The sequence below is a fragment of the Cryptomeria japonica genome, chromosome 7 (assembly GCF_030272615.1).
Source record: "Cryptomeria japonica chromosome 7, Sugi_1.0, whole genome shotgun sequence".
NCBI classification, from domain to species: Eukaryota; Viridiplantae; Streptophyta; class Pinopsida; order Cupressales; family Cupressaceae; genus Cryptomeria; species Cryptomeria japonica.
Window position 1 is genome coordinate 382,149,580 of NC_081411.1, and position 22,077 is coordinate 382,171,656.

General features: G+C 33.6%; 1 protein-coding gene across 1 annotated transcript; it reads right to left on the reverse strand.

Moving 5' to 3' along the window:
- Positions 1 to 1,589: 1,589 nt before the first annotated feature.
- LOC131030104 (uncharacterized) lies at positions 1,590 to 2,523 on the reverse strand. Its single transcript, XM_057960791.2, has 2 exons — positions 2,225 to 2,523; positions 1,590 to 2,081 (listed from the first exon to the last, which is right to left on the reverse strand). Exons 1-2 carry the CDS (start codon positions 2,486 to 2,488, stop codon positions 1,728 to 1,730), a joined length of 618 nt encoding a protein of 205 aa, XP_057816774.1. The 5' UTR covers positions 2,489 to 2,523; the 3' UTR covers positions 1,590 to 1,727.
- Positions 2,524 to 22,077: the final 19,554 nt, after the last annotated feature.

Genomic DNA, 22,077 nt, shown 5'->3' on the forward strand with positions numbered 1-22,077 from the left:
TTGGTCCCAGGATCAATTGGTTTCCTACGAACCTTGCACTTATTTTGATAGTTAATTTCTATTAATTGATTATCCCATGGCCTAATATTGAATAAAATAGGGTCCACTATAATTAATTTCCTAACGTAGCATCTGGATTAGAGCAATATAATGAATGCCAACCAAAAAATATGTTTTACTATGATAAGCATACAGTGCAAGGGAATCATATATACAAATTATGTGAGGCCTAAAGGTATGTTGGAAGGTTTTTATTTAAGGCTTGACTACTTGTGGGATGAAACCACCTCATTTGATTAATTTCCTAAAGAACATTTATGCATAGCTAGTAATGAGAACTCATTCTTAAATTTTATTGATAAATGTGATCCACAAATTCTATTGAGTTAATTTATTAATTTTGGGCGATGATCCCCAAGTCTCAATAAAAATGAGTTTGAGCTATTTCTAATTTTTTTTATTGTCATAAGATGTATCGGCAGAGCATAGATAACCCACCTTTGGTGTACAAAGTAGTAGTTTAAGTTGCTTTTTATTTTCAAACATACCTTGCAATACAATGAAAGAACATACACAGCCAGGTACCCAAAATAGTCTTCTTTCCACAATACAAAGAACAACAATATAAAATAACAATAAAAAAATAAAACAAAAACTCAAATGGAATCAACTATCTCATCTTTCAATTTAGCATCAATAACAATTTACATCAAAACTAGATAAATCAAATTTAAAATGTAAAAGATATTGAAATCATTATTGTGGAAAGAGTGGGTGTTTCCATATAGTTCATAATATTTGTTGCTTAGTATTGTAGCATCTTCTTTCTTGATTAAATATGGATGTAAGTGAAGGATCAATCTCCAATTCATTCAAATATTGAAAGAAACATAATTTATGGAGAACTAATCTTGTACCAAGATGTTGATCCATGAATTGTGTGTGTAATGGAAAGGTGGGAATCCATTTGTGAAATAGGTGTAAATGACTATGCAATCAACTCATTTGACTATTGCATTGAGAGTAATTGATTTTTAAACTAATTTTTTATTTTGAGTTAGCCAAATCGATTTTCTTGTCAATTGAGTTAACTAAATTGGTTATCTAGCTAACTATATTGATTTATAGTTTAATTAAAATAACTAGTTAGTCAAATAATTTAATTGAATATTCAACTCAAGATGTGTAATATAAGATATAAATTAATGCGACTCTGGATAATTAATATTAAAATTCAAATTAAATCATAAATTATTTAATGAATTTTATTATAATAAAATAATAAGTGATGATAATATTTATTAGTCTAATGTATTAAGAAATGGCAAGTACATTAAATGTCAACAAGAAATGATATTACAAAAATAAGTGTACACAAAATTTCAGCATCTACACGTTCAATGCAAAGTTCAAAGCCATATCAGAAAATAAAAGATCAAAAAAATTTATAACCATGCACTGGAACAATTAAACAGATATTCAACGTAAATTTCAGAGACACATATTAAAACAGAAAATCCTAAACTTGAAACCTTTTTCTAATATAAAACCATGTATTTAAATATTAAAAATAAATTTTATTCAATGCGAATCTCCAAACTAAATGGAAAATAGGAGCCCTAAAACAATTGACACCATGTTCTGAAATTAAGCCATGTTATAACAACTCGTTATAATATTCAATGAATCTACCGAAAGCTAAGAAAAATTCAAATTACTGTCCTAATTTACGGAGAAGACAAACCTCCACCGAGAAAGTCTAGCAGGAAGGTACCCTTACACCTTGGACATCTCCCATCTCTCCTACATACCATGTAATACGTTAAACATGTAAGACACCCAACAAGCCTCAAAGAAGACTCAACTTCTGATACACTATTATCATTAATACAATCATTTATATGGTTCGAGTTGTTTTTCCTTTCAGATTTTAGGGCATTTGAGGTACACAAATCCAGGTTAAGCTCGAGCCCTTTGTCTTCTTCTTCACTGAAGTTGAATCCAGAGATTTCCTTCATTGGAAAGGTCATAGAGCTTGGGCGAATTCGTCCTTCTGAATTCAGGCAATACACTGCTCCAGTCTGCACAATGGTAATCACACAAAAAATTCAGAAATTTGTACAAATAATCAATAAACAAGTATGTGTGGAAGAAATTGGAATCACAGTGAAGGGCATGGATATATCGTATGCTAAAGATTAAAAGGATTTGAGCAATTTTTAACCTTAAAGTCTAAACGCTTATCCAACCCAGGACGAAGGGATTGGCCTTGACCCAAATCCAACATATGAGCTTCTATTAACTTTGATTCAATAGATTCTAACCCACATGAAGATGAAGAAGATGAAGAATTTATTGTGCTGCTTTCCAGTAGATTAAGAGTCGTTGGATTGCTCTGCTCATTAAAATATCCAGGCATTAGCTGTACATCTTTGTGCTTATCTTCATCCCATTCTTTTACCCTCATGCAAATTCTATCAACAGCCATCCTTTAACAAATACTCACCAGTCTGAATGAATAACAATGGCATTTATAAACAAAGGAAAAATTCACAACGCAAGCTGTAAGCCTTAAAATTCGGACAAGATTGCAATGTCGGTTCTTGTGTGGTGGTTGTAGGATGTACCCATGACATTAAATTCTGGAATATGATAGATGGAACAAAATCGTAAAGCTAATAAATGTTCCAAGTTTCTCATAGATCTTTACTGTTTATTTTCCAACCATTCGTTTTCGAATTGGTTAGCGTGTCTTCATCTCAAGTTGACAATAATTTATTACATTTTGGAAGTAAAACTATAACATTGAATTCTATCATGGAAACAGTGTGTACTCTTAAATTTCAAATTATCATGACAACCTGTAAGGATTGGCATGGTATTATCGTGACACCTGAACAACCGATTTGAAGTATCACCTTTAATGTTCTTGACTTTCTTATATACTTTTTCTTTAATATAGAAGGTTTCAATCAAAGATAATGCGAAATGAAATGTAAAATAGTTAATTGTTCACTGATTATTGACGTATTGCTTCCGTGAACTACATTAAAAATGATGCTAATAAGAAGTATTAGAACTGATAGCCGCCAAAAATTTAATATGCGATTTATGGCTTGTTTCTTTCATCCACATAAAAAAGTGTGAATGGCAAACGAAATCGTTTTGAGAAACAAACAGATCCTAATGATCTTGAAATTTTATGTGGTAACATACTGTAACAACAAAAGTTAAACTCTATTTCAATATGGCATTCGACATCAACTTTGAGATGTACAATATGGGAAGGAGTAAGCTTAGCTTACTTACTTTTAGTTTTTGAATAAGGGAAAATGGGTTTGATGGGCCTCTGAAACCCATTACAATCAAAAGATTAAACGATATACATTAAAGAGCAGCAAAACCCAAAAGACATCATCTAAGAAAAGGACAGTTGACAAGCAAAAAAGCCAGCAAACTAGAGATAGCTAACAAACACAAACAGGACTGACAGAGAGAGCCCAAAGTTAGGTTAAGTTCTAAAGCATCTCAGCTGCTTCCAGCTCCAGTTGTTCCATATTATCAGCCACCCGCTTGATTTCCTCAATAACCTTGCTTTGGATTTGCATCTTTCTGGTGCTCGCACGTGTTCTTCTACCAATCCTAGTCTCCTTATCCTTAGGGTTATCTTCCTTCACTTCAATGATGCCCGTCGAAGCCTTATCCCCATGGTCATTCTCTTGCTTTGGCTTTGCATCTTTCTGGTGCTCACACACGTTCTTCTACCAAGCCTAGTCTCTTTATCCTCAAGGGTATCTTCCTTCACTTCAATGATGCCCGCTAAAGCCTTATCCCCATGGTCATTCTCTTGTTTTGGCTTTGCATCTTTCTGGTGCTTGCACGCATTCTTCTACCAAGCCTAGTCTCCTTATCCTCAAGGGTATCTTCCTTCACTTCAATGATGCCCCGTTGAAGCCTTATCTTCCTTCACTTCAATGATTGCTTACTATCTTTTAGTTATATATTAATCTTGTTTACATTTAGATCTTAGTAGTACTTTTGTTGTGCCTCATTATTGTCTCTTTGTTTAAAGAAAAATGTTTAGGTTATTTGATAAATAAAAATAATGAAGTATGAAACGATTATAATATTATAAAGTTATTAAATCTAAAAGTAGAATTGAATAAACAAAATGTGATATTTTTTTAATAATTAAATCATTAGAAAGGACAACACCCATTTCGTTAAAAAAAAATTAACATTGTCTAAAGATGATTAGAAAAGAAACCATTGTTTTAGATCCTGAAGCCCTTATTACTTTATATTCAACATACAATTGATCTATATCCTGTATAATTTCATAGTTGTCTGTGAGAACTTTAAAGTGGAAAGCCCATAAAGAGATACACCACTATTATATAAACTATCCTAATGCATCATCTGTAATAGAGAAATCTATCTCCTATATATGACTTAGACCCTAAAAACAAGCCCTCCAACCTTTGTTCGCTTTCTCCATCTCTTCTTCATCTAAGGAGATCATTGATTTCGGTCCATCTGCCTGTGTTTGCTCCTCAAGTCTTTCCAGTCACATATATGCTATTATCCATTCCAGGTTCTCATTCTCTTCCATATTCGTCCAATTCCTTAAGAATTCCAAGCCTTTGATATTAATTTGATGGTAGAAAAGTATTGTAATAAATGTCAAAAGTTGTTTCATTAATATTTTTGAATTTTAAAACTAATTTAAATGAAGATTTTGAGTTTTGCAAAATGATTACATTTGTTTTCGATCACTTGTATTATTACAAAAATGATTTCTTTGAATCCATGTTTGAATCTAATTCGAACTTAATGAAAACTTGTGGATCTTATCTAGTGAAATATGGACTATTATTATTCACTCACCTTGAATTCTATTGTTTAAATTTGGGTAAGGATAAATTGTGTTTGGTAATTCCTTTAAAAAATTGTTAAATCACAAGGGTCAAGTTATCCTCTATAAAATTCCTAATCAAATAATTGTACATCTTGGAACAAATGATAGAAGACATTAAACAAGTGTTCAACAAGCATAGGTTGTTAAGAGAATAATTTTGGATGATGAGGAAAACCAATAAAGTTGTTACCAATATTTAAATTTTAAAAAATTGAATTTCAGAATTTCAAGATTCAAATCAATGAGTACATAACTAACCTAGGTCTTGAAAATTCTCTCCATGGATATATTGGAAAATTGTAAATAATAATCCTAGAGAAAATAATAATATATTTTAGTAATGAGTGATAATGGGATCCATATATGGTGATTTCATCAGACATGTATCCATACAAGGATATATCACTTCCCATGCCTTTCACATGGTCCATCGACGTTATGATAGCCAGGGATTAACTTGTAAGGCTAGAGATTGATTTGGAATATTTTTGTACCCATTCAAATTCTAATATAGTCATATCATATTAACAAACATTTACTCTTAGCATCCATCAACACAACATCACACATTACTTTTACCTTTCCTTTGCAACTATGGAGGGAACAATGCAAGTAGGGGGAAATTTGAAAAATGGAGGGAACAGCGAGGCTGGATCCTCTGGTTCAGATTCCACTGCAGTTCAAGGACAAGTGATGGATGATGAGGATGGGAGACAGGATGGGGACCCACAGCTACGGGACCCTCCTCTTGACTACAAAAAGATGATAGATTCCCAAGAATCGAGCCCCAAGGCAATGAAAGTTGACTCCAAAAAGATCAAGGAGGCACAAGCTTCCAAACCCTGGAGCAGTCTTTTTGCAAGAAAGGCAACCGGAAAACCGACTGGTAAATCATCTTTCCCCTTTGTGAAAAATACATCTGATAATAAAACGGGTAAACTTGCTATTGAGGTTCCTGATTTGGTTATCGATCATAGTATCTCTTTAATGGCTTTCTTTCTGGTGGGGAAGTTTGTTGGACCACGACCCAATATTGAGGATGTTAGGTCTTTTGTAAAGAGAAAATGGAGAATGAAAGGTCTGGTTGATGTCTCAGCCCTGTCCAGAGGTCTTTTGTTTTCTCATTCTCTTGTGGGGAAGATATGGAAGCAACATTAAATGGTGGCCCCTGGATGTTTGGTAAATCTTCGTTATCTATCAGAAAATGGTCTCCTAGTATGGAACTCAATGACTCTTTCTTTGAATCTGCTCTAGTTTGGGTAAGGCAGCCAGGATTGCTGATGGAATTTTGGGTGCAGGATGTTTTCTCGGGAATTTCAAACTCCTTTTGGGAGCTTGTTACAATAGATCCAATGACTGTAGCTTGAAAAAGATTGGTTTATGCACCCATTTGTGTCAATATTTTGCAAAAGATGGACCTCCCTAGCACTATTGATATAAATTCCAAGCTAGGATTATGGGAACAGACTATAGAGTTTGAATCACTCCCCTTTGTGTGCTTTTCTTGCAAAAAGGCTAGTCACTGGGCTAATGCTTGCCCCAGCAACCCTAAAAAACCTTTGATGGTAAACTCCCACAAACAAGTTTGGAAAGAAAAGAATAATAATAAAGAAGGTAACAAACTAGAAGGAACAAGTGGAAGTTCTGCTAATATACTAGAACCATCAAAAGGAGAGATAAATGACCCTCCTAAGAATCCCCCTTTGAAGAAGAATAAAAAGAATGAAATCAGGGAGTTTGAGATCAAAATAGTCAATACTTTTGAGGCTCTACATGTATAGGAGAAGGAGAATGGTATCAATGAAGAGACACTTGAAGATGGTGAGATTGAGAATATCACCGATTCTCATCAGGAGGCCCTCCAAGCTTCTATATCAAAAAAGATGAACAGTGCGTAGATGAATTTGAAGGACATGAAATTAAACTGGGAAGGACAAACAAGTTTGGTTCGCCCTAGGTTAATTTAAATTCCTTATTCTAGAATATTGGAGTTGATACGCCCACATCATCCCAAAAAAGAGGAGAACTATGGAGTAATATGCAAGATGAGCCTAGAGAGGAACGAGAAGAAAACATAACAGGGAATGAGAAAAAAATAAAAAATAAGAAGGCAGGAGGTCGTAATGGGGTGAAAACCACGACTAGGTCCAAGGCTGATTTTGGTGTTTCAAAATCCCTAGTGGGACGTAAAACTATGAAATGGCATAGGGACCAGGAGAGCAAGCAAAACATAGCTGATGGAAGGAAGCAAACTATAAAGGAATCTTGCCCTCAGGTTTCCAAATGAAGGTAATAACATGGAATATCAGAAGCCTAAATGGTCTCAATAAATAGGATATATTATGGAATCTTATTCAAGATCAAAATCCAGATATTATCTTGGTTTAGGAGACCAAAATGAGTAAAGAGAAAGTGGAGAACTTAAATTTCTTTTAAAATGGAGGGGTTTGTGGCAGCAGCTCGAATGGGGCATCTGGGGGGGTTGCGATTTTCTGGAACAAGAAAACCATCTCTGGAGAAATGATTGATGAAGATGGCAACATTATATTCCTAAAAGATAAAAGCATCTAGGAAGGAAAGGAATGTGTGATTACCAATATCTATGCCCCTAACTCCAAATCTGCTAGAAGCAAATTTTGGGATAAAATCCAGCAAAAAAGAAGATCCTTCCCTATGAGCAGCTGGGTTGTGATGGGAGATTTCAATACTCCCCTGCAAGGCATTGATAAATCTGGTGGAACTAAAGCTCAACTGGACATCAGATCTGACTTGATGGACTTTATCAATTTCAATGCTCTCATTGATATGGATCTCAATGGGGCATCCTACACTTGGTCTAACCAAAGGGATGGTGAAGACCTCATTCACATAAGACTTGATAGATCCCTTGTCACTAATGATTGGATTCTCTCTCATAGATGCTCCCTGTCTGTTATTAATAGAATTGGTTCGGATTATTATCCCATTACTTTTGTTGCTGAGAATTTCAAGAATAATCAGATTTTCCATTTTAGGTTTGAAAAGATGTGGATTTCCCACCCTTATCTTGAAAAATCTATTGCCAACTGTTGGAATATTGATGTGAATGGAATTGCCATGAATAAAGTTGCTAAAAAACTTTAAAATATCAAAGTCAACATTAAGATATGGAACAAGAAGGTTTTTGGTGATATTTTTTATTCAAAGAAAAAGCTAAAGGAGGAACTTGAACAGATCTAAAATTCAATACAAAAAGATGGCTATAAAAAGTATTCTAAAGCCATGGAAGATGATGTTTTAGTCAAACTCCACAATATCATCTCTAGGGAGGAAACCTATTATAGGCAGAGATCTAGGGCGATTTCGTTGGAGGCTGGGGACAGAAACACTAAATTTTTCTATATGACTTCTCTAAAACATAAAGCTGCAAACAGAATTTCCAAATTAATTATTGAGGATAAAACTCTTCTTAATAAGGATGAAATTAGGGAGGAAGTAGTCAGTTTCTTCAATCAGCTCCTCACCAGGAACAAGGACATTGATTTTACCCAACAATATAATTTGGTTAATATCATTCCCAAGATCATTAATCCTACTCAAAATAAGGCCCTTTCTGCTATCCCTTCTGCTGGAGAAATTAAAAAAGTTATCTTTTCATTTCAAGGGGATAAAGCTCCAGGTCTTGATGGCTTATGTTTTTCTTATAGGAATTCTGGCATATTGTGGGAGAAGACATGATTTATGCAGTTAAAGAATTTTTTGGCTCCAGAAGAATCCTTAAGGAACTCAATTCCATGTTTATTGCCTTAATTCCTAAAGTTACTAGGGTGGATTCAATGGGAAAATTTAGACCAATAAGTCTATGTAACTCTTTCTATAAGATCATTTCAAAAGTTTTGACTACTAGAATTTTGGCGGTTCTCCCCTTCATCATCTCTGAGGAGCAGAAAGGTTTTGTTCCTGGCAGGCAGATTTTGGACTCTATCATTCTTGTGCATGAGAATATTCATTCCCTCAATGCTATTAAAAAAGAAGGATTTTTGATAAAGTTGGATCTAGAGAAGGCTTATGATAGAGTGGATTGGCATTTTCTTTCCAAAATCATGGAGGCTTTTGGATTTGATGAGAAGATAACCAAAATTATTAGAGAGCTGATCACCACTCTTATGTTTTCTATTCTTATTAATGGATCTCCTACAAAATTCTTTAAATATTCTAGGGGGCTCAGACAAGTAGATCCCATATCTCCTATTCTTTTCACCATTTTGGCAGAGAGCATGAGCAGATTGATACATAATTCGAAAGTGAATAAAATCATCAAAGGCCTTCAACCTTCCTCTACAAATGTTTTCTATTCTCATCAATAGTTTGTTGATGATACAATCCTCATGGGATATTCTTCTATTGGGGAGGCTAAGGCCTTCAAAAATGCTCTTAATTCTTATGCTTCGGTTACTGGCCAGCAAGTCAATTGGGACAAATCGGCTATATACTTTATAAACACTCTGGTCATAAGACAACAGAGAATTGCTTAAATTATTGGTTGCAAGGTGGACATGCTCCCTTCCACCTACTTGGGTCTCCCCTTGGGTTTAGTTCCCCCAAACTCCTTCTGAAATATGCTTATTGAAAAACTCAACAAAAAACTTGCTGGGTGGAAAGGTTCCATTTTATCTCAGGCCGGGAAATTGCAGCTCCTTCAAGCTACACTCCAAAACCTCCTTGTTTATTCTCTCAGTTTATTTGGTATCCTGACTAAATTTGCTAAAGCATAGGAAATAATCTAGAAGAGATTTCTATGGTTAGGAGTTGAAGAAAAAAAGAGGATATCCTTGGTTGCTTGGGACAAAGTTTGTAGACCAAAGAACAAAGGAGGGCTGGGGATTAAAGCTCTTAAAACCTTTAATACAACTATCCTAGCAAAATAATTATGGAGAGCTTATGATACCAAGAAAGATTGGAATCAAATCTGGTTTGACAAATATATTCAGAATTAGCATATGCAGGGGGTCCTTAATTTTGAAGACATCCCTATTGGATCCTTCATTTAGAATAGTATCATCAAATCCATAAAAGTGGCCAAAGCTGGAGCTAGATGGGTCCTTGGAGAAGGTGACAAAATAAGGTTTTGGGAGGATCCTTGGATGAAGAGTGAAGCTCTTTATGATCAAGGCAACAATCAATTTATTGAGGACTGTAAAGGGAGGTTTGGTCTTTTGGTGTGTGACTATTGGAAGGAAAACAAATGGGTAAGGCTTGATGTTATAATTGCTAGATTTTCTCTATTCCAGAAGGAGCTGCTGTCTTTTTCTCTTAACAAAGACTATGATGGTGCTTTTTCTGGAAAAGTAATCCTAGAGTTGAATTTACGGTTGCTTCTGCCTACAAAAACACTCTTTTTTAGACCAGTGATCCCATATGGAGTAAAGTTTGGAACAACATGTTGATCCCTAAAGTCAATATGTTCTTTTGGCTTGCTACTCACAATAGGACCCTTACTATTGACAATTTGGTCTGAAGAGGATTTAAATTCCCTAATAGGTGCGAGCTTTTCCAGAAACAGGAAGAATCAGTTGATCATCTTTTTTTTCACTACTCATTTACATGGGAAATTTGGAATAAGCTATGGGAGAAATGGAAAGTTGATTGGGTTATGAACAAGAGTCTCAAGGATATTATCTGGCATTGGAATTTCCCTACCAAATACCATCTTATCAAGAACCTTTGGTCCTTGCCCTCCCCATGACCTGCTACGGTATTTGGAAAGAGAGAAATAATAGAATATTTAGGGAAGCTAAGTGCACCTCTTAGGTGGTCTTTGAAAAAATTTCCAGGGCTATAAAAGAGAACATCAATATTCCTCATAGGAATAATAAGCAATGGTTTGTTATTAATATGAATGAAATGGAGAAAGGTATCGTCACTGAATGGAACCTAATACACAAAGTCTGTAGATCTGACAATAAGAATAGGAGAAATAATATTGTTTGGCGTTTTCTTGATCATGATTGGATAAAGGTGAATTTTGATGGGGCGGCTAAAGGCAACCCTAGGAAGTCTGGTGGTAGAGGAGTTATCAGAAATGCTCAAGGAGTCTGCATTGCGGCTATTGCTTCTCCTTTGGGGGTCCAAAATAATCATGTGGCTGAACCTCTGGCCATGCTAAAAAGCCTCCAGCTTGCTCAGGGATTCAAATTTAAAAAAATTTGGCTGGAAGGGAATTCCCTAAATATCATCCAAGCCCTTAAAGGTACAAGCTCTATCTCTTTGAATATTACTAACTTAGTGGAAAGTGCTAAAAAATTGTTAAATAACTATATTAGTATTACCATATCTCATACTCTAAGAGAAGGCAATAAGGTAGTGGATATCTTAGCTAATGAAGGGGTCAATTTAGAGGATGATGTTAAATATATTGGAGAAACTAATTGTAAAAGGGATGTTAGAGAGCAATTATTTTTAGATCTCATCAATGGGTCAAGTTAATATGATGATTATCTTTTGGGGACCAGATTCCAAAGATAGATTTTGGGGGCAGACTAACTGTCAGTTAATGATTGCCTTTTGGCATCATTTCTATTATCATATGTGTGAGGAGGATTATAATATTAAATGTTGGCTTTGTGCGACCATTAACATAAGATTTAAAACCATGAAAGAATCTCTATTCTGTAACTTCAGAATTTTATACAAGAATTTGGGGCTACACCTGTGGACTGTGAATTACATCTTTGGGTACTTCTACTTGCTGGTCAAAATGGGTGGTAATTTAAACAGGAATGAGCCCCCAGGATGTGAAAACTGGAAGAGTGAATGAAAAGTCTAGAGAAGGCTTCATAGATATGGCTTTACTGACTATATGGAAAAGCTTCATGGAAGCAGAAATTTGGTGTCATATGGTTTTTCTAGAGGCTGGAATAACAACAAAGTGTCCTTGTTAGGGGAGATATGGCAAATTGATGAGGAGCTGGTTGCATAGGTCATGGGTCTTTAGAAGGAGGGTACTAAATTCTACAGAGACCGGAAGTATTCAGCTAAAGTGTTCAAAAACTTCCCAAAATCAGAGGATGAGAAGGGCAAGCTCGTTAAGAAAGACAACATCTCCTACTACATTCCCCAGTAGGTAAAGCCCTTTTGGCAAAAAGTTTTAAGGGTTTTAATGGAGTTTCTCACTGTTGATGGTAGATTTACTAAAATCTATAGATATCACTTTGCAATTCTTAACCACTTCCGTGATGGGGCTAAAATTTCCCTGCCTTATTACTTAGTGTCCTCTTTGAATGAGAGTCTAGCTGATCATGCTAAAAAGCCTAATTCTTACCCTATAGCCCATCAGGGCCTCATATTGCTCATTTATGAATATATGAAGGATAAGGCTAGGGCTACCAAAGATGATCCCCTAATCACCAATGCACAAATTTTTGAGAGCTGCAAAGACCCAAATTCGGATGAGGATCAGCCTAATGTCCCTACCCACAAAAAAAGGAGAGTTGATATAGATAATATGGAAACAGAGGTGCACGGTGATGGGGAGGAGGAAAGGGGGAAGGATATTGAGACAAAAATGGAGAGTGAGAAGGATGAAAATGTTGATGAAAAGGAAGAAGGGGGAAACTCTAAAAACCCTCACTCTAACCCTATGGGCTCAAACAATATGAATGTCACTCTATCTAAGGAGGATGAAAACCCTAACTCTATGGGCACTGAGCAAGATAGGGATTCTATGAATACAATTCTGAATACTGCCCATAATTATGCTCTAGAATCCTTCAATTTCCAGAAATGGGTTGTTGACAACATTACCAGTATGCAAATTAAATAGAGGGATTTGGAAAATAAGATAAATAATTTGATTAAGGATACAAATTCTAGGAAAAAGAATGAGGAGATGGAAACTAGTGAAGCCGAGGAGGAAGTTGAGATGGAGGATTGGCAGGAAAAGGACCTGATCAAAGGGGATTTGAAACATTTGGAGGATGTTATCAGAATTTTAAAAGAACAGACTGAGGATGATAAAGACAAGATCAATACCTAGGTTGCCTACATTGAGAAGGCTCTGAAAAGTTTCATGAACCACAACCTTCAGGTCCTAAAAGTTTCATCACAGAATATGAATGCACTAGTGGAGCACTTGGAGAGGAAAAATCAGAATAATAATTTGGTAATCATTGAAGACGTACCAACTTCCAACTCCATTCATTAGACTTCCAAGCGAAGGACAAGGCAAAACACTACTGAGATGGAGACCAAATCGAAAGATATCTAGCTGAGACAAGAGAGCAATGATCTGAGGGAAGTGGCGAAGGCGATGATGCTTCTGGTTTAGAATGTTGAGGAGTCTATAAAAGTATTCAATTGATATGTAATGCTGGGTTTGGCAGGCCAATTTCTTGTTGGCTCCTTGTTGTCTTTTTATCCTAGCTACTAGTTTTTGTGCTGGTCTTTTGCAGCTGTTTTGTTTTGTTTCTTTATTGTCTATCTCTCGTAATGTAAGCGGGTTTCAAGTCCCTTAAAACATGTTTTTTCTTAATAAAAAACAAACATTTACTCTTATTAGTCTCATTTATTTTTATATAGTTATTATAACTAGTTTACAAATGTCAATTATAAACATCTAGAAAATGTTCAACTATTAGTCTTCAATTATTATTTACCTAAGAGTTACTATATCTAGTGATATCTATAATAAATAGAAGTAAATTCCCAATAAAAATATTTTTGTATATTATAAAGCAAAATAAAATAATTTTTAAATGTAATAAAGATTCAAAATTTAATATCTTTATTTTTTTAATTAGATGTTATTTAGACATATATATTAATGTATAATTATTTTTATTTATTTAAAAATATTCTAATATACTTTTCAAAAATTTAAATAATTATCATTTCTAACATTAATCTAAATTAAACAAATATTTTTGAAATGTGCTCTGCAAGCAATGGGCGGGAGTTTTCTAGAATAGGTCTAGGAGTAATACCAGTGCAGGAGAGGATGAGAGTGATGAGGATTTGATCAATTTTTCTATAGAAAGAACCAACTCAGTGTTAGCTCAGAATAAGGACTAGCATGTGGAAAATATTTCCCTCTTCCCTCAAATCCAAGAGGAGGGGGGTTGGTCCAAAGTGTAGTTAGGTCCCTCTCTAGGGATCTTTTTGTATCTTCTAGGAATGATGTCAATACTGAGAAAAATAAAAGTGGGTGTCTCCCTCCTCTATGGAATAATCTAGAAAAAATCCCCAGGGAAGTTTGAAGGACTTTTACAATAGTGGTTGATTCATTCCTATGCATATTGACAAAGGCACATGCTTAAATATAAAAGACCTATCTCTAAACCATTCTTTGGCTAAAATGCAAAACTCTCTGGTGGGTATGTTTCTAAGAAAACATTCAAATATTCCTTCGGTTAAAAATTGGATGACAACTAGGTGGCTGATGAAGGGCAGTCTATTTGTTTCAATTCTCTCAAAAGGTATGTTTTCATTCTCCTTCTCTATGTAGGAAGACTTCACTTGAATTTTCTCTTCAAGGCCCTATTTTTTTGAAAGCAAACAACTTCTTCTTTCAAAATGGTAGTCGAGTTTTGACCCAAAGGTGTATTTGGTAGGTGTCATTCTAACCTAGGTGTGCCACTTGAGTCTTCCTTTGGAATTTTGGGATGAAGAAATTATTTCAAGAATAGCCAATTTATTTTAGAAATTCATTTCCCAATATTCTATTACTAAACTAAGGTCCTGGTTGGTGTCTGTATAATTCTATGTAAGTGTCGTGCCAAGCTCATCATTACCTTTGTCAATTGAGTTGAAGTCTCATCTGAGACCTTAGACCCAACCGATTGATATTGAAAACTTGAGTATTTTTTTCTAGCTTTGATCATCCATGAATCAACTTAGCAAAATATTGACTGAAAGGTGGCTATAGGGATGTGCCTAACAAGGATTAAGGTAAAAATTTGTTGATTTCTTCCTCACTAGTTAGGTTATTTGGCTCTATTTCTAAGCCTCTCGAGCTACCTTCGAAGAGTGTGGAGGTTAGAGATGTGCCCCCCTTAAAGACAGTGAATTTTGAGTTTTCGCTCCCATTGGATCTAAATCTGAGCAAGGATTCCCCTTTGAATGGGGTTATGGATTCTCCTCCTAAAATCTCTCTAGAGGTATTTCTTTTGTTGTAGAATATCCCAAAGGAGGTTTTTAGTACTCCTATTGCTAGAGTGACTCTAATAAAAGGTCCTTCTCTCACTATTCTTGATATTATTCTCTTTGTGGCCTCAGATTTTCTTAAGGAGATCTTTCCCCCTATGGGTGGCTCCTTGATTGTTTCTTCTTAGATCATTATGCCTCTATGTGGTAGGAACCATCCTAATCCAATCATTGCATCTAAGGGTAATGATGTTGTGGTTGTTTCTCCTTGGACACCTAAATATACATATTTTTCTTCTGATGTTATGGGTGTAGGTAACTTGATGAAATCCCCCTCCTTCCAAACTTATTTTAGTCCCTCTATTAAGAGTGATAGGGGTTTTATGGATGTGGGGAAGGATTCTATGAGGGGAAGGAAGTCTGAGGGAGATTTGTGTCAATCAAATGCAACTATAAATGTGGCTAATGGTAGCCAAAGTACCCTAGACTAGCTATGCTCCTAGAAATAGAAGAAATGAGTATTTTGTCTTGAAATATTCAAGGGCTAAATAGTTCCCATCAGCATATATCTATTAAAAATCTAGTGAAGAAGTTGAAGCTACACATTTTTCTTCTTCAAGGAACTAAAATAAGTTTTAAAGCCTTTAAATGATTTGTAACTTCATTTGGACCTATTGTAATTACATCGTAATGAGTGCAGAAGTACTTCTAGATGTAATTCAACTATTTGAAAACCTAGTAAGCTCAATCGGACCCTTAGGAGATAGGTTATAGAATTTACAAATTATTTACTTCATGCATGGAATCTCTAAAGTGAGATGGATCCTCACTAGCATCTACACACCTAACATCTTTGGCTTGAGAAGAAATCTCTGGGACTCACTTCTTGGTTTTTGATTGAATTTTCAAGACTCCAATTGGATGCTCTAGAGTATATTCCTATTTTGTAGGGTTGAACTGAAGAATAAAATGTCATTGTTTGACTAGGATATGTTCTGGTCTAACAAGGAATCTGGAGGTCTTAGCATCCAAAACTCTAGATCCCTTACTATGGCCCTTCTTGGTAAAAATTGGATGGAGAATCACCTCTGAGAATTGAAATTGGTCACATGCAATGAAGAGTAAATACCTCCATGAAAGGGATAATATATCCTTTCTTTCTGATGTTTAGCCTCCCAAGGAATCCCACATTTGGTTCAATAATTTTATGCTTCAAAAAGGAATGAATTGGAAAGTTAGGGATGGAAAGAGTATTAGATTCTAGTAGGACACTCAATTCTCTACAATCCCTTTGGCATTCCACCCAATTTTCTCAACTATTGAGAAGGATCTAGTTAATAGATTAGGGATTTTTATTGGTGGTTATTGGAATATAGATTCTTTTGTACCTTCATGAAAATTAAACCCTATTAAGTTTGAACCACTATTATGTGCTGCTATTGAGGAACTCCTAAGGATTCTTAATAATTTAATTTCTTTAGATTGGATTCCAAAGACAAATTGTTCTAGGTCTTTCCCATTGATGGAATTATTCTGTTAAATTTGGATTTGATCTCCTATCTCATCCCTAAATTTACCCTTTTAAATGTTTAAAAATCTAAAGAACCAAAACACTCCCAAAAAATTTCTTCTCTTGGTGGATGGTTTGTCATAAAAGGATTTTAACTATTAACAATCTCCAGAAATGGGGTATCCAGCTCATGAATAGATGTATTCTCTGTGAAAAGGAAAAATTTAAATTAAATCATCTTTTGTTCCACTATCATTGCTCATGGAATGTTAGAAAAAATATTATAAGTATGTTCTCTTTGTTCTAGGTGTGGCACCTTGACCCAAATTTGGTCTCTTTAGGATGCACATCTCCATCAACCTAGCCCTTCATTAAGGAACTCTGGTGACAATATTTTCATTACATGGGATGAAGCTTATAAACGTAAAAATTAAATTTTTAGAGCTCATAAGTCTCTTTGGAAAGTTCTAACCTACTCAATTATTGACCATGTTAAAAATATTATGAAATACTTTGGAATGCTTAGACATCCATATCCTCCCTTGCCTCTAGACTAGAACAATGCAAAAAATATTGAGCATGTTAAAAAGATTACGAGGCACCTTTATTTCTCCATCTCATTTTCTTTCAAAAGTGGCTACAACATCATCAATATTTAAAAATCTATTTTTGGACAGCAAAGTTTTGATTGCCATTACTACTTCTCAGCTATTTGATAGAGAGCGGAATAATAAAATAGGGTTGTTTTCATCATCCAAAATTATGCTTACCAAAATTAATTGACTAATCAATATATTATATTCATTAGGTTGATTTGACTTATTTCCCACTTCTTTAATATTCAAATTATACAACTTCTTCATGATGAAAACTTTATTCAAAGCCAAATCCATTTCATACATATTGGATAGTTTATGCCACATTCCTTTTGATGTTTCTATTAAAATATTAAATAAAATATTTAAGGATAAATAGAGAATGATGGTCGCCCTTGCCTTGTTATCCAATTTCTCTCACTCCTCATCATCCATCAAATTCATTTTCTTAGATTTCCCTTCTAGCATCAGTGAGGCATCTCCTTTAATTAGCAATGATTTCATCTACATCTTCCAAAATCCAAAATTTAACCATAAAAATTAATCGATTCTATATTTATTCACTTCTTCCATCATTTCCAAAAATTCTTCTAAAATCTTCAAACAAATTCCTCACCGAGATCTAATATCAATTGTTTATATATGAAGAGGGAATAAACCAATAAACTAAGTCAAAAAATATAGATAAAAGGAAATACCATTTGAGACATGAAACATAGAATTTATAGTGGTTCACCACATTGGCTACATCCACTTTTAAGTAGGGGAACATCTGATACTAATCTATGTTATACAAACAACAAGAAGTTATGTCCAGCTATGGAATAATGAATTGGATGATCACATTATCCACCTATATAAAACAAGATTTTGAATGGAATGTGGAAGGTTAGTCCAAAAGGATGGAAAATAACTCAACCATTGGGTTTTGTATCCAACACTTGTTTCCCTACCTATGTCTACATACACTCATTATAATATATCAATTGAAACCTTAATGGTAATTTATTAAATAACTAAGAAAATTACCTAAAATTCATCTCAAACTTCTTATTAGATTTTTTTGGTAAGGGATGGTGCAAAACCTAGATATAAGACTATGGAAAAGAAAGTATGATTTGGTGCACATTATTTGACCTAATTTAAAAAAATCATTCTAATATAAGAAAAGGTATTTTAATTAATATATACATGTGTATACATTTTTTTATTATTAAAAGAATCCAAGGCCAAAGCCACTTTACTTCTTTCATTTTTAAATTTGATTTTTTAGAATACATTAAATGAACACTTACATTTTAAATCACTATAAAGCCCATCTCAAAATCAAAACTCTTTTATCTTTAGATTTTACACTATAGTAAGTAAACATTGATTCCTAATGGAAAAGTTAATTTAAAATTTATTGTTGAATTTTTTATGTCAATACATGATTATTTTTTACTTAGTTTAAACATTTGTATGAAAAAAGTAAATTAAGACTTGATGCAAATTTATCTTATATTATCTTTAATCATGAAATTTTACTTACACTTTAATTTATATTTTGACCTTTATTTTTTGTTTTCTTTATATGTTTTAGTATATATATATTTTTTTAAATGATCTTTTAACTATATATCTTGTAATGCCCCACCAAGAAATGACTAAATACTAGAAAAGAGAGCAAATAATTTAAAAAAAATAAAATTAAAGAACTTAAAGATGCATTAAGTTAATCATTGCAATAACATTTGCACAAGCAGAAGAATTAACTTAAACTCCTAAAGGGTTTCCAATGAAGATTACTCAATTAATCTAATGAACATTAAGGTTTATTAATCCAACTAACAATGAGATTGATTAAACCTACTCATGATAGAACGATTACCATATGAACATAGCAATTAAATTCCATAAGAGATCAAACTAGCATGATTGAATATATACAATTGACATTAGCTACATTCATCATAATCCATAATGCTGCATCTAACTAATGACTTCATACATGCATTTAAGATTAATGTCATCTAAACTACGTTATACATTTTAACCATAATGTCATTCATAAATCAAAATAAAAAGGAACCAAATGAATGCATACACCATACAACACCAATTGATATCGGAGTTCACCCCTAATGGGCTACATCTTCGGGTTCACTTCAAGTGCAAGACCATTCTAATAAATAAAAAATGAAAAATTGCATAAGGTTCACATCAACTACATCCTGCCATCAAGGCATACAAAAATAAATGATACATATGACCACATAGGGTCCAAGAGATACATGAATGATCTAAGAAGAAGAAAGAGGATCCATCTGATACATGGAGTGGAGTAAATACAAAAGAACATCTCGAGCACCTACCAAAACTAATTCCTCACATACCATCATAAGCATACCATGGTCTAATAGGAATATCAGGTACTCACATGAATTATAAACACAAAGATATGACTCCCACAATAGTGCTCCAAGAAAAATCAATACAAGACTGCACACTGGAGAACATAAGGAAATAACACATGGTCTAACATGTCATTGGATTGTCTCATGAAACATACAAATATACACCAGATAAGAATTCACAAATAATACCAGGCGACATCTACAAGTCTACACAACCGTGTACATAAGAGAAGAGTGTCAGTGCATAGTTTGGCATGGTTATCCTAGCAAGCCTCCATAGGCTCCGACCCCCATCATGGGTTATCTTGGTAGCCTCTCCCGAACTCTCGGCCCCATCCAAGTTCTATGTGGACCCAAGCTATCCTTTTGCAAAGACAAGGTAGATGGTTTGCCATTCCAGACCTTCCCACTACATCCTGAGTCTGTACATGTACTCAACCATGAGTGGGGCACAATAAATCCTTATTAATATTTGTAAAATCCAAACCCCCATTTTTAAATTAAGTTATCACTTATTACTGAACTTCTGATGGGTTATCCTGCTGGCCACTTTGGGCATGACCCCCACTCAAAAGCCACTCTCTCTTATGACACCACAATCCTATTGAACTCTAAGGTATGACTCACGATACCAAAACACTCAAGTTCAGACACAATAATATTTCACTGGGTCACACGAATCTAGTACCTAGGTTGAGTAAACAATAGGACTCAATTGAATAATAAGAGGAAACTATAATAGATAAACAACACCCAAGAATTGCATATAACAATTAAATAAATAATTGCACAGGAATACAACTATAAGCCAAGCACATAGGAAAAGTAGAAAAACAATCCTCACATTACACAAGATTTAGGTAATTTGATTATCGTTAAACTCATTTTACCAAGCTATTAAATCTCTAATTTTGATAAAATCACTTAATAGGAATTGATTCATGTAATATGAATATCACTAATTTTGACAAAACCAAGACATTAATTATCAATCTAGAAATCATTCATACATATAGACAAATGATCCATAATCGAAATTACGTATTTAAATGATTTTTTAATTACCTAAACAAAACATTCTCATATATTTCTCAATTCCAATATATTAATATATTATACATATATAAATATACAACTTTCCTCATAAAATTGTTTCCACTAATTTTTTAATTTGTGAATTAATATATATATATATGCCCTATAATATTATATATCTACATTATTAATATTAAATAATATTAAATAATTAAAACTCTAAAACTCTTAGAAAAAAAACAAACTTTAATAAAAAGAAAGCTTTAATGAAAAAACAGAAAACTTTACTTTAAAGTAAAGTGGGGTAGGGGGGAACATGGTTCCCAACATGGAAAACCATGGACTCCCTTCCCACGTGGCTCTAAAATGCCCCCGTAACAAAAAAGAAAACATAGTTTCGTTTAATTTTTTTTTTAAAATTGTTTTTAAAGCAAAACAAATTTTCTTATTAAAATATAATAATTAAGAAAATTTTCTGAATAAAGAAATAAAGTTCTGGAAAGCAAAATCAGAATTAATATGTTTTTACCAGTATAAACAGAATGTTCAAATTGGTAAAATTTTGGCAGCATAACCCCACCCAGAGGTAAAATTAATAAATTTAGACTACAAATTTGACAAAGAATAAACTGATTTTACAATTCAAATACAAAGATGAGAGAATCAAAGTGAAATCTTGGGTTTTCAACACAGAAAAAGAAATTCACAAAACTGATTTTGAAGTTTACTTTTTTTTACAAACAAGGAATTAGATTTGGGGAAAAAACTAAATCTAAATTAAAATCATCCTAATTTCTCAATCAAAACTAAATGAATGTATCTAATAATTTTTGAAATCAATCCATTTACACAGGAAAACTCACAAATCTGATTATTAACTCAATTCTTTTTCCTCAGAACCAAGATATTGATTGAAACCAATCACCAAAGTATTCAATACCAAAACTTAAACACTCCTTTCCTCAAAATAATTTAAATTTTAAAACATAGGTAATTAACAAGAATCCAACCTCAATTAAAAATCTAGGTAGAGTTTGTAAGAAGAGCTCCACCTACAACTGGATAAATTCTTTCAACTAGAGATTTACAAGAATTTTCCTCCCAAACTTTCCCCCTCTTTCCTTTGAAAGAATAAGGTTAAACATAAAATTTCTAACCTAAAATTATTTTAGGTTGAAATTATTTTTGGACCAATCAAATTCTTTCCATAAGGTTTAAATGCAAAGAGCTTTTCTCTCCAAAATTTGATTTTCTTCATTTATTTAAAAACTCAAATTTACATTTTCAAAGTCAATGAGGAAAAAGATTTCTATTTTCTTATTTCTATTACAATTCTTTTCAAATTTTCCTACACATTTTATTTCTCACATGAAAACAATACGTGATCAAACTTGCTTATATAATAAATTGAAGAAATTGATTTTACGATGAATCTCAAAAAGGGGTCGCAATTGATCTAATTTAATCTCTTTTATTTACCAATGCATAATAACACATTTAATC